Source organism: Myxocyprinus asiaticus, chromosome 2 (assembly GCF_019703515.2).
Source record: "Myxocyprinus asiaticus isolate MX2 ecotype Aquarium Trade chromosome 2, UBuf_Myxa_2, whole genome shotgun sequence".
Classification (NCBI taxonomy): Eukaryota; Metazoa; Chordata; class Actinopteri; order Cypriniformes; family Catostomidae; genus Myxocyprinus; species Myxocyprinus asiaticus.
In genome coordinates this window covers 19,314,538-19,327,842 of record NC_059345.1, presented here as the reverse complement: position 1 = coordinate 19,327,842, position 13,305 = coordinate 19,314,538, and the positions used below count along the sequence as shown (strand labels likewise).

At 38.4% G+C, this 13,305-nt stretch overlaps 1 protein-coding gene across 1 annotated transcript; it reads right to left on the bottom strand.

The window, feature by feature from the left end:
- Window positions 1–9,923: 9,923 nt before the first annotated feature.
- Window positions 9,924–10,676, bottom strand: LOC127413201 (secretory phospholipase A2 receptor-like). The gene has a single exon (XM_051650089.1). The coding sequence runs from the start codon at window positions 10,674–10,676 to the stop codon at window positions 9,924–9,926; it is 753 nt and encodes a 250-aa protein (XP_051506049.1).
- Window positions 10,677–13,305: the final 2,629 nt, after the last annotated feature.

Here is a 13,305-nt window from a genome sequence, read left to right as displayed (position 1 = left end):
GAGAGGATAAGAGGCCACGATTGGGCTAGCCTGTCTCTATCTTTTGGGCAGTCGACTTGTCCCCAAAGGGCCGATCGACACTCATAACAGCGTTGGGGGAGGTTACGTGTCGGCCTGGTGCGCTGGCTACGAGGCACACAGTGGTCTGCCCGTCACACACCGCCAGTTCACGTAACACAGTTCAGCCAGTTGTGGTGTTTCATATAGGGACCCCTAGTGTCACTACATCGACACAATGTCGAGTGAGTGACAGATAGGGAACGTCCTGGTTACTTGCATAACCTCCGTTCCCTGATGGAGGGAACGAGACGTTGTGTCCCTCCTGCCACAACGCTGGACTACCCGCTGAAATGGCCAGGACCTTGTCTCAGCTCCTCAGCACAAAACCTGAATGAATGGTTGCATACCAGCTCCTTTTATACTCATATGTTCGGGGGAGTGGTATGCAAATGTAAGGACTGTATATAAACTTTATGTACATACACAGAACAAAAATACTAATCGCTCATGCTTAGGGTTACGGATTTAAACAAAACCTTAAGCCAAAGTATTAAACTTGGGCGCATAACTTGTCCTGCACGGCTGGTGCTATGGACATGAATGAAGCCTAAATTGAATGGCTTGTCGATGAGAGATGTGCAGATACTTTTCTAAGTGATCAGAATTATGTTTTTTCTGGCCATCCAAAAACCAAAAAAACAAAAACATTTTTTTACATCATTGATACTAAACGGAATTGGAGCTTGTGTGTCACGTGACTGCTCATATCACCACAAGTTTGCGGAAGTGCAAATGAGATTTCAACGCTATGACAGAGGGGAAGATTTTCAGTCGCAAAAAGCTACCTTATGGACTACTTTTATGATATATTTTTTACCCTTTTGCAGCTTGGCAGTAAAAATATTCTCAGTTATTCTGCAAAATCTCCTTTTGTAATCACAAAAGAAAGTCAGGTTTGGAATGGTCTTGAGTAAATTATTTTGACAACATTTTTTATTTTTTTATTTTTTTGGGGTGAACTATTCTTTTAAATGAAAACCAGACAATTACATTTTAGAAACAACTAATGAAGAAATCCAGAAAATGTCGAAGGGTTCACAAAGTTTTCTCAGAAATATATTGAAATGATAAAATACAATAAAAGATACAAAATTTCAATCTGTGATTAGAACAAGTCATACCTTCTGTGACTGGGACATCCATGGCTCTTTGGAAAGTAGTTGCTTCATGCTGTAGGGAATATCAAGTAAGCACTGTACAGCTCAGTTGTAGCAGGGTTGACATACAGATCATGGGACAGTTCTGATGTCTGAGAGGATGCGAAAAGATGCACACAATGGTCAGTCACCACTGCTGCTGCAAACACACTGAGGAGGAAGTCTGTTCCCTGCAAAGTGATGGTGGACATGATGTTAAACTACACCAATCGTGTCAAAAAAGTACAGTTTACAGTTTTCTATTTCTAAGGAGAAATCTTGCCAATTGTTTCTGGTATTGAGTTTTATAGAGAAAATAACTGTTTATATCATTAGGCCTACTGCAAGGCAACCAGTAACACTTTCCAGATGGCATTAACTGCTATTCTGAGAGGTGAATGCATACAGTTGTTAAGCAAACTACAATGATACCCAATGAATTCAAGTTAACAGTGCAGTGAAGTCTAATAATACACACCTCCAAAACATTGACACATTTGTCAGTGGGAGATCCGTAAGCAACATTTCTGATGTGGCCCATTAAGTCAAATTGCCACTCCATTCTTTTAGAGACACCTATAGATCAACATCTTAAAAATTAACAACCTGAACAAGTAATGCTTAAAGTTAATCAAAGAGGGAATACTTCAAGGGATAGTTCATCCAAAAATGAAAATTCTCTCATCATATACTCACCCTCATTGCATCCCAGTTGTGTATGACTTTCTTTCTTCAGCAGAACACAAACAACATTTTTTAGAGAAATATCTCAGCTCTGTAGGTCCTAACAATGCAAGTGAATGGTGGCAATATCCACTAAATCGCCACTTTCACTTTAAGATGTGAAAGTGAAACTAAACAGGCACCACATGTGACTTTCCAGTGTAAATGTGAAGGTGGAGATTTAGTGTAAAAAAAGGACTTATATATTGAACTGTTTCACACCCACACCTATCATATTGCTTCTGAAGATATAGATTGAACAACTGGGGTCTTGTGGATTACTTTTATGTTTCCTTTATGTGATTTTTGGAGCATCAAAGGTCTGGCTACCATTCACTTGCATTGTATGGACCTACAGAGCTGAAATATTTTTCTAAAAATCTTTGTTTGTGTTCTTCTGAAGAAAGAAAGTCATACACATTTGGGATGGCAAGAGGATAAGTAAATGATGAGAGAATTTTCATTTTTGGTTGAACTATCCCTTTAAGATAGTTATTGGACACAGGCAGAATTTTAATTTTTGGGTGAACTATCCCTTTAAGACTGTTATTTGAAACACGCAACAAAGGCAAAAACTTGCAACCCGGGTCCAAAACTAAATTTCTGCCACACCTCAGTGGCCATAAATATTTCTTATGGCTATGAAACTGTATTTTGCATTATTTTTGATAAAAACAAAACAATATAATTATATATGCTATCCCAAATGTGTATGACTTTCATATATATATATATATATACACACACAAACACACACTGGCAGCAAAAAGTTTGGAATAATGTAAAGATTATGCTCTGATAGAAAGAAATATGTACTTTTATTCACCAAAGTGGCATTCAACTGATCACAATGTATAGTCAGGATATTAATAACGTGAAAAATTACTATTACAATTTGAAAAAAATGAAACTACTTCAAAGAGTTCTCATCAAAAAATCCTCCACGTGCAGCAATGACAGCTTTGCAGATCCTTGGTATTCTAGCTGTCAGTTTGTCCAGATCCTCAGGTGACATTTCAAACCACGCTTCCTGTAGCACTTGCCATAGATGTGGCTGTCATGTCGGGCATTTCTCACGTACCTTACAGTCTAGCTGATACCACAAATATCTCAATGGGGTTAAGATCCATAACACTCTATTCCAATTATCTGTTGTCTCATGTCTGTGTTTCTTTGCCCACTCTAACATTTTTTGTTTTTGTTTTTCTGTTTCAAAAGTGGCTTTTTCTTTGCAATTCTTCCAATAAGGCCTGCACATTCTCTTTACTGTTGTACATGAAACTGGTGTTGAGTGGGTAAAACTCAATGAAGCTGTCAGCTGAGGACATGTGAGGCATCTATTTCTCAAACTAGAGGCTCTGATGTTCTTATCCTCTTGTTTAGTTGTATATCTGGCCTTCCACATCTCTTTCTGTCCTTGTTAGAACCAGTTGTCCTTTGACTTTGAAGACTCTAGTGTACACCTTTGTATGAAATCTTCAGTTTTTTTTGGCAATTTCAAGCGTTGTATAGCCTTCATTCCTCAAAACAATGATTGACTGATGAGTTTCTGGAGAAATCTGTTTCTTTTTTGGCATTTTTGATCTAATATTGACCTTAAGACATGCCAGTCTATTGCATACTGTGGCAACTCAAAAATAAACACAAAGACAATGTTAAGATTCAATTAACGAACCAAATAGCTTTCAGCAGTGTTTGATATAATGGCAAGTGATTTTCTAGTACCATATGAGTAATTTAGCATGATTACTCAAGGATAAGGTGTTGGATTGAACTTGTTGGTCCAGCACATCCCACAGATGCTCAATCGGATTGAAATCTGGGGAATTTGGAGGCCAGGGCAATACCTTGAACTCTTCATCATGTTCCTCAAACCATTCCGGAACAATGTGTGCACTGTGGCAGGGCGCATTATCCTGCTGAAAGAGGCCACATCCATCAGGAAATACCATTGCCATGAAATGGTATTCCCTCATCTGGAACGATGTTTAGGTTGGTGGCACATGTCAAACTGATGCCCATCAGCTGTGCCATCACTTCCCCAGGTTAAAGGCACACACATACATGGTTATCAACGTGATGTAAAAGAAAACGGGACTCATCGGGCCAGGCAATCTTCTTCTACTGCTCCAAGGTCCAGTTCCGATGCTCGTGTGCCCATTGTAGGTCCACGTGATGTAAAAGAAAATGGGACTCATCGGACCAGGCAACCTTCTTCCACTGCTCCAAGGTCCAGTTCCGAAGCTCGCATGCCCATTGTAGGCGCTTTCGATGGTGGACAGGGGTCATCATGGGCACTCTTACCGGTCTGCGGCAATGTAGCCCCATGCACAGCAGGATGCGATGCACTATGTGTTGTGACGCATTCCTCCTGTAACCATAATTTTTTTTTCTCCCCTTTTCTCCATGGGCGTTCTAAGTCCTTGTGGTGGCGTAGTGACTCGCCTCAATCCGGGTGACAGAGGACAAACCTCAGTTGCCTCCCCATCTGAGACCATCAACCCACGCATCTTATCACCTGGCTTGTTGAGGGCGTTACCGTGGAGACATAGCGTGTGTGGAGGCTTCACGCTATTCTCTACAGCATCCACACACAACTCACCACGCACCCCACCGAGAGCTAACCACATTATAGTGACCACGAGGAGGTTAACCCATGTGACTCTACCCTCCCTAGCAACCGGGCCAATTTGGTTGCTTAGGAGACCTGGCTGGAGTCACTCAGCATGCCCTGGATTCGAACTCGCGACTCCAGGGGTGGTAGTCAGCGTCTTTACTTGCTGAGCTATCCAGGCCCCTCCTGTAACCATCATTAAAATATTCTGTGACTTGTGCCACAGTAGACCTTCTGTTGGTTCGGACCAGACAAAGCCTTGCCGTTACAGAGATGCTCTGACCCAGTCCTCTGGCCATAACAATTTGGCCCTTGTCAAAGTCGCTCAGGTCTTTACTCCCGTCTTTACCTTACTGTCGCTCAGGTCTTTACTTTACTAACGTTTACCTGGGGAAGTGATGGCACGGGGATGCACCGTAGGAAGACAACAAGCCGGAGTGAGGTAGTGTGATGCTCTGGGCAACGTTCTTCTGGGAATCCTTGGGTCCAGCCATTCATGTGGACATCAATTTGACAAGTGCCACCTACCTAAACATTGTTGCAGAACAGGTACACCCCTTCATGGCAATAGTATTCCCTGATGGCAGTGGCCTCTTTCATCAGGATAATGTGCCCTGCCACACTGCACACATTGTTCGGGAATGGTTTGAGGAACATGAAGAAGAGTTCAAGGTGTTGAACATGAAGAAGAGTTCAAGGTGTTCAAGGTGTTGCTGTTCAAGGTGTTGCTCTGGCCTCCAATTTCCCCAGATCTCCGTCTGATTGAGCATCTGTGGGGTGTGATGGGGGATTTGCTGGACCAACAAGTCCGATCCTCGGTGGCTCCACCTTGCAATTTACAGGACTTGAAGGGTCTGCTGCTAATTTCTTAGAAGTCAGGTAGGATAGGATGAAAGCTGTCTTTTCCACATTAGCCTGTAGAGGGCGTACAAGATCAAGGGATACACTGAGCGGTTGATTTTGGGTTGTACAGTACATTTGCTGATTCAATGTTTCCAGCCACTGTCAGTGTCCCATTGAGCAGGTCATTTAACTTGGAAATTGCTCTGGGTTGGCTGTAACATTACATGATAAATTTAAAAACAGCAGTTTAAGTTTTCTGTCCCGTGTTTCAAAAAAGGCTTTTCCTTTTTTTTTTAATTGATTTTCTACTTGCTATTACCAGTCAGTGGCAGCTGGTATAAGAAGGGTCAGTTTTCCCAGGATATGTGTGTATATCTGCTCAAAGTTATTTTATCAAATTTGAGCAGTACACAAGCAAACAGATGGCCTAAAAAGCAACAAAGCTCCAATTTACATGCCATAGTGTCTTTAAACCACAATGACTGTGTCACATTTCTTGCTTGCATAAGGTAACTGTTGGGATTTACTGTACCTGTATACTGTCATGAAAGAGGTTGTAAATCTTTTCAGCATTCTGGGGAGGGTTGGGGACAGCCATGGCTTTGGACAAGCCATTTAGGATGGAGAGGCAAAGGGGGAGGTGCTGAGGGCGTGTGTCTGGATCAAACTGTTGGGATGCCTGACTGTCCACATACACCTGCAGTTTGTCTTCAGCCACATGCTTCATCCAGGAGCTCATGCACTCGTACAGATGAACCTTGGTGCTGAGCTGTGGAGAGTGAACATGAAAGAGAATATACAAAACAGAACATAATATGTATAGTGCATCAGGACATACTGTACAGAAGAAACTGTAAAAGAAGAGATTGGGATTTGAGACTATTACAAGAAGACTGTGAGATAGTTATACAACAGTAAAAGTTTTATCTGAAACTTCATTACATGGAGCATGTAAGAGCCATTTATTTGTTTGCAAAATGTATTGTTTACTTATATGCTTTTGTGTTTATTGAGTTGTGTGTGCCCACTGCAGGACAGGTGATGCTTTAAAGCCCAGGTGCTGCAGCTTGATGAGGTGGCCTGCTGGGAGCTTATTCTTCTGTTTGTGTGCTTTGCATCATGTTTAGTTTAATTTAATTAGTTCATTCAATATTGATTTTCCAGTTTTATTTTCAAATATTTTGTAAAAGAATGAAATAAACTAAGGAATTCAACTCAAACTTTGTGGACATGGACTTTATGGTATTTTATTACAAGAAGCATCGAAACCCCTCAGCAGACAGAAGAAGTGACTAAAACAGGACAATTTACTTAAGGATAGTCACTACAGAGCAGGTCGCCTCATGGAGGCCAATAAATTAAGATCACATGACCAACCAAATACCACACCAAATCAAGGAACTGACAACATACATTTTTTAATTAAACAATGAACTCACTGAATATTGAAATATCGAATTTATCTGTGATGAACTAATATAATAGCATCATAATGTGACCCTTCAAAGTCTGCAGTGCCAAACTATGGCGCAACAAATTTGTTGCAGAGGCATTTTATACAGAGGTACTAAAATACTTACACTCAGGCTATGAACCAAGGGAGGTGCAAGCCAAATCCCAAAGAAAAGTGAAGCACTCGGAGGACTGGACCTGACTGATGGCTAACTCCAAACAACAATGCAGTTTTAATATGTTCAGTATCTTTTTACATGGTGAATTCCATTTAGAACTGGCTATTAAGTTTGTTCCATTGGCCCAGTACCATTCATTCAGTTGTTTTCAATAAATATGCCTGTTTTCGCTAATGTTGATTCAGTGAATGCGTCATGTTCTGTATTTAATGTACAATGATGATGATGCAAGGCAAGCACGTCGCATAAATGGCACTTTTCAGTGGAATTTAGTGTCGGATTTGGCTGTTGGAATAGATTAAGTATTTTAAATGGGACACATAAACACACAATGTTTTCTTATGGTATCTTACTTGCTAGACCAGTTGACTCCAAAATTTACATTTAAACATCCGTGAAATTAGTCGTTTCGCATATCCCTAATTATCTTATATTATTGTCTTATTGTTATATCTAGTGAATTTACATAGCGCTTTTACACTGTACGTGCTAACCGCGGGTTCCCTGTTCATTTTCATTTTTCAAAACTGTTGTAATGCTTCTTGAGGTGGCAATTTTTTAATGTTTAAATGAGTGCGGGATTGGAATGTCATGGTGTATGGTGATGATCATTGAATAAAGACTTAAATTTGGGTCTGTTCCTCACACAAAGCTATCACACGCCTCAGAAGACCCAGAATAAAGCGCACAAATATGATGGATTACTTCTACGGTGCTTTTCTCATTTTTGAGCTGTTTTTGTCTCAGTACAGTTATGGCTAGAATTAGGGTTTGGCTTAGAGGTCGCAAAATGTAATTACAGGAATACTTAAATGTTTCTGAAAATAGGATGCATTTTGCCTCTTACATCACATCCATTCAAAGAACTAATTTTTATTTATTTTTTTGCTCACGCTGTGTGTCACAACTGTAGTTCGAGCTTCAGCCTTTAGGAGGGGCAGTTCGGACATTTGGAAAGCTTACACCGATTTTAGCTGATAAAATATTCAACATCCCTAAGACTAAAACGAATACTGTTAAATATATTTCAGGATGTCTGCTATCAACGGAAATGAGAAGAAAAAGTCTATAACATAAGGCCATAGAAATATGGCTTCTAAAAAAAAAGTGGTCCTGTGACACAACTTGTGCCACATTAGGAGAATAATAAGTAGACCACATCGTTTTTTATTTTTTTTTAGGATATTTTCTGACTGCCCGCTCCAAGTTTTAAAAAATCTTTAAAAGATGCAATGCACATTTCCATGAACCTTGTAAACTTTGGTAGATTCTTTATCATAATTATGTGTTGCAGTTAAAATTAAATAAATAAACCTATCCATTTTTTAATTAGCAGAAAGTTTAGTCTCATATAGCCTATATTTATTTCCTTTCATAATGTAATGCATTCAGTCTTAATTCATAACACATCTCTTAAGAAAAGATGCAAAATTATTATAATTTATTTGGAGATCAGGAGAACAGTTTTAATATCAAATGAAGTAAGTTAAAGCACTGTTTAATTAAATAATCAAATTAAATTTGGCAGTCCCAATATATGGCTAAACTGAGTAGCTTACACAAAACTGAAATCCATGCACATTCTTTATGTGTAGGCCCATGATCATATTAAGAAATATCTTCAATATCTTCTTTATTGTCTCAAAATAAAACAATAGCTTACTTGATAGTATTATGTCACGCCACAGTAGCGTCATCTCTCCAACTCCACAAAATTACACAGAACTACCGTGTGTTCAATGATGCTCTATTCTTAATTTGTTCATATTAGCAGTGTCCATAACATTTATGCAGTTTAAAGAGACACTACATACATAAACATACTGAAAAAATATAACATTGACTATTAAAAATTCTTCTTCTTATTATTAGTATTATCAGGGATGTTTAGTTATGCTTCATGTCACCCTTTAATGAGTCTGTGCCCCACATGTCAAACAAGCCACTGAGAAGAATCATTCCTAGTCAGAAAACCGATTCATTGTAAAATTAAAATGAAATCTTATTTTTTTCCAGAAATATATCTCACTTATAATGAGATTTTCAAAAAACTATGGTCAGTTGTGCAACCAACCAAAAACGTTTGAAAGACCAGCAGTACGATTGCCTACTAGCTATATTGACCAACAATATAGAGACAGACCACATAAAGACACTGACAGTGTGAACGGGACTCTACTGCAGGGGAGCATGTCACCAAAATGAACTTTTTACATGAATTTTAATATAAAATAATTAATGTGAAAATTTCAAATGTATGCAGGCAGTGATCTTATGTTCCTTCTGTATTTTGTAAAGACAACAATGTTAGTGCAAAACTGCCACAATTGCACATATAAAAAACCGAACTTTGAGGAACACAAGCTACAACAGTCACATTTTCAGAAACAATTTGAGAAAAGACTTAATATTTGAATGTAGAGAAACAATTCACAACATTTTATAATAGTATTTGTTACAGTAATAGTACTTCCTGCATTTGGAGGCAAAGCTTTGTTGAGAAATAATCATTAGTCTGCCAAATAGAGCTACTGTTTTTAAACTAAAAGCAGACCTGACAGAGAGCACATATGTAATTAGCACTAATGTAACCACTGTGTATCCAGTGACTTAAAGTTCACTCAAAGAATAGTGTCTAATACGACCATGTGACCAAAGAAAGGAACACCTCAAATAAACCCAAATTACACAGGTCAACATATGAGACTGCACTCTACTGACATACAGTATATTACTTCATTGTAATAGGCTATTTTACTGAAAACTGGCTACTGTTTCTTTAAATCCTTACATAATAGCAGAATTGTGATATCATCATAACGTTCAGCAGTTTTAAACTAAGCAAAATTACCAGTCACCAATCACCATTATTCGGAAATTCCCTTCACACATCTGCACAGTAAATTTAACATTGACTTAATTAATGTTTGCCCTTTTGACACAGAGAAAGTTGAGCCTTTGATCACAATCTGTGGGTTTCCAATCATTATTGTCTCTATCAATAGCTCCACAGCGCTGATTCATAGCAGGACACTGGAAATCTCCCTCCACAGACCAGGCCGTATAGTCAACATCATCTCCATTTACCCAGAACCAATGACCAGCTAAAAAGCGCAAGCCGGTCCACACATCTTCTGTCTGGGCTGATTTGGTCTTGTTTCTCGCCTCTACCATAATAATTTCAGAGTTTATAATGGCCAGATCAATGTAGTGCTGTCTGCAGTAGTCCAGAGCCTCTTCCCATGTGTTTGTCTGCTGCACCAGGATCAACTCATAGACCTCCATACAATAAAATTGTAAACTAGCAGAGCACCACAGATCATGCAATTTAGAATTGGATTTTTTAACAAAACCACATTTTTGATTGTAATCATCTGGTTCTCCTCTGTCCCATTCATTAATTGTTGCCATCCCACCAGCAGACCACTCCCATAGGTTTTTATTGTTATCAAGTTTTTGAAGTCCAATCCAATAATTACTTTGGGCATTATCAGAGAGTTGCTGTAAATCTTGACTGCTGACAGTGGACAGATCATCATTGTGTGCTCTGCAGTACGTCTGTGCACCATCCCAAGTCATAGACTCTGTCACATAAAAGTGATACACATAGAAACTGGAATTCAGTCCAAAGAGGCTCATAAAATAGAGCACAGTGACAGTTGTCTTCATTTTGATATAGTTAATCTCCCAATGCAGCTTTTTGGTAAACCAAATTCCTGAGCTGAAGATGGGAATGGTGCTCCACATTTATTTGATATCAGTGACTTGTTACCACACCTTTTCACAAATTTCTGACACGAACTGACCAATAAAAATCAGGAAGGCTTGGACATTGACAGAGACCTTGAGAAAGTTAGGCTCCTCCAGCATTAAATTACATTAACAAATTTTTTGCTCAATATTTGGAAAACAGATTAATTGAAGGCAAATCAGATGACTCAAAGAAAGGTCATTCCCTTCAAACAAATCGAGGACAAATAAAAATTGACATGATATATGGCTTTGGAACTGTCCAGAGGAGGTGAAAACTAACATAAAAATTCAAATGCAAAAAATTCTTTGTTTGCTTTTTGAATCACCATAATGTCATCTCCACTTGAGTTACACAGTTCTTCTCTGGAAGACATTGAACACTGTAAAAGGCTCTTTCCATGAATGGAGTACAAAATAAAGCTCGCAACTAAAAACAAGAATGGTTAAACAGGGTTACAAATTTAGCCTAAATTAAACTATTTCCCATTAGCGGGGCTAAAATCTGTGACAGGAGGTCGATTTTTTGGTCTTCTAAAACCAGTGTATGTTTTTTGAATTTCCAAATTTCCCCCCAGTGGTCAAAGCTGGGAATACAGTGCGCATACACAACAGTACAAAGACCAACACAGAGTTCTTTCACTGCACATCGATCCATTTTTGGAAACATTTGAGTAGTGTCATGATCGGCTCAGAGCCGTAACAAATTAAAGGAGGACAGTTAACTGGTGGGGCTTACGTAAGTTGAAACATGTTTATTTAATCAAATAAAGAATAATTTTAAACAGTGTATTTGTCTGTGGTGTTGGCAGATACATGGGTGTAAGACAGGGTGTAGCATTAACATGAGCAGAAAACCATAACAACATATAGAAACAACAGAATCTGAAAACACACACACACACACACACACACACACACACACACACACACACACACACACACACACAAAACAACCAAACAAACAAAACCCACTGGAAGACCCAGCCAAACTAACAGAACCCAATACTTCTAAAGCAAAATCAGGTGTGAGAAATTAACACGATGAGCCTCCCAGCCACACACACTGGTAATCCTGGACAGTGAAGGGGAAGACCCACCACAGTAGTAATTAAAGTGATAGCTCACCCATAAATGAAAATTCAGTCATTGTTTACTCACCCATGTGTTTGTATAACCCCATATGACTTTAACACAAAAGGGGGACATTTTGACATTTGGGGCTCTGTAGGTCCTCACAAAGCAAGTGAATGGGTACCAAAATGTTGAAGCTCCTAAAACACAAAAGGTAGCATAAAAGTAATCCATATGACTCCAGTAGTTAAATCCATATCTTCAGAAGCTATATGATAAGTGTGGATGAGAAACAGATCAATATTTAAGTCCTTTTTTACTATCAGTCTCCACTTTCACCTTCTTTTTTTGTTTTTGGCGATTCACATTCTTCGTGCATACTGCCACCTACTGGGCAGGGAGGTGAATTTATAGTAAAAATATTGATCTGTTTCTCACCCACACCTGTTATATCACTTCTGAAGATATACATTTAATCACAGGAGTCTTATGGATTACTTCAAAATTTTGGTTCCCATTCACTTGCATTGTATGGACATACAGAGCTGAAATATTCTCCTAAAAAACAGCTCAAGTATGTTACTTTTTCAATGTTAAAATACATTCCCAGCTCATTCATAGGTAAATTTTTTCAAAAACTGTAAACACTGTGTCTCTCATATGAAACTTCCTGTGTTTAAAGTGTTCTAAGTGACCCGTTAGACCCAAACAACATTACTCAACCAATGCCGTGAGCTGGGGGTGGGACTATTTGAACAACAGCAGGCAAGGGGCATTTTCAGAAAGCTGTTTTGAAAACATGTTTATTTTTGCGAATTCATTTGTTGGCGCTATTGTTGCAGAAATTACTTCAGCTTTAACAACTGTAGATGTTGCAGATAAAGTTTGTACATGTGTTTAGGCTATTGGATGTTTTCATAACAAATATTAAAGTTTATTTATAAAAACAAGCTATACTGAGCTAACAATGGTAATGAGAAGCCATACTTTATTACTTACCTCTGGTTATTGTAACAATGGAAGAACTATGGTAAACTTTCATAAAAGTAATTTTAAAGTAATTAATTGAGTAGTTTATCAGCAAACTAATTATTTACTTTTTTTTTTTTATTATTTCTCTTATTTATTATTTCTCAGTACTTGTACTCATGCAAATTATTTTGTCAATTTACTCAAGTAAATTACTCAAGTCAGGATTTTAGTACTCTTTCCACAACTGCCAATTTGAAAATTATCTGCCCTTAAACACCAAAAAAAACAAACAAACAAACAAAAAAAAAAATTCAAATAAAATGCTTTGGGGTCAGATGGCTTTATCCCTGTTTCAGTGGGCCATTTTTGACCAGACTGAGTAACAATGTGGACCAGACTTTATGCCAAGAGTTGAATGTCCATATTGTTTTCAGACTGGGCTAATGTACAGTAAATGAGCATATTTTTGTTTAAAAGATGCAATGAATTCCAGAATGTTTCA

Excerpts from the sequence above, each read along its gene's own strand:
- LOC127413201 (XM_051650089.1), bottom strand. The coding sequence starts at position 10,676 with ATGAAGACAACTGTCACTGTGCTCTATTTTATGAGCCTCTTTGGACTG.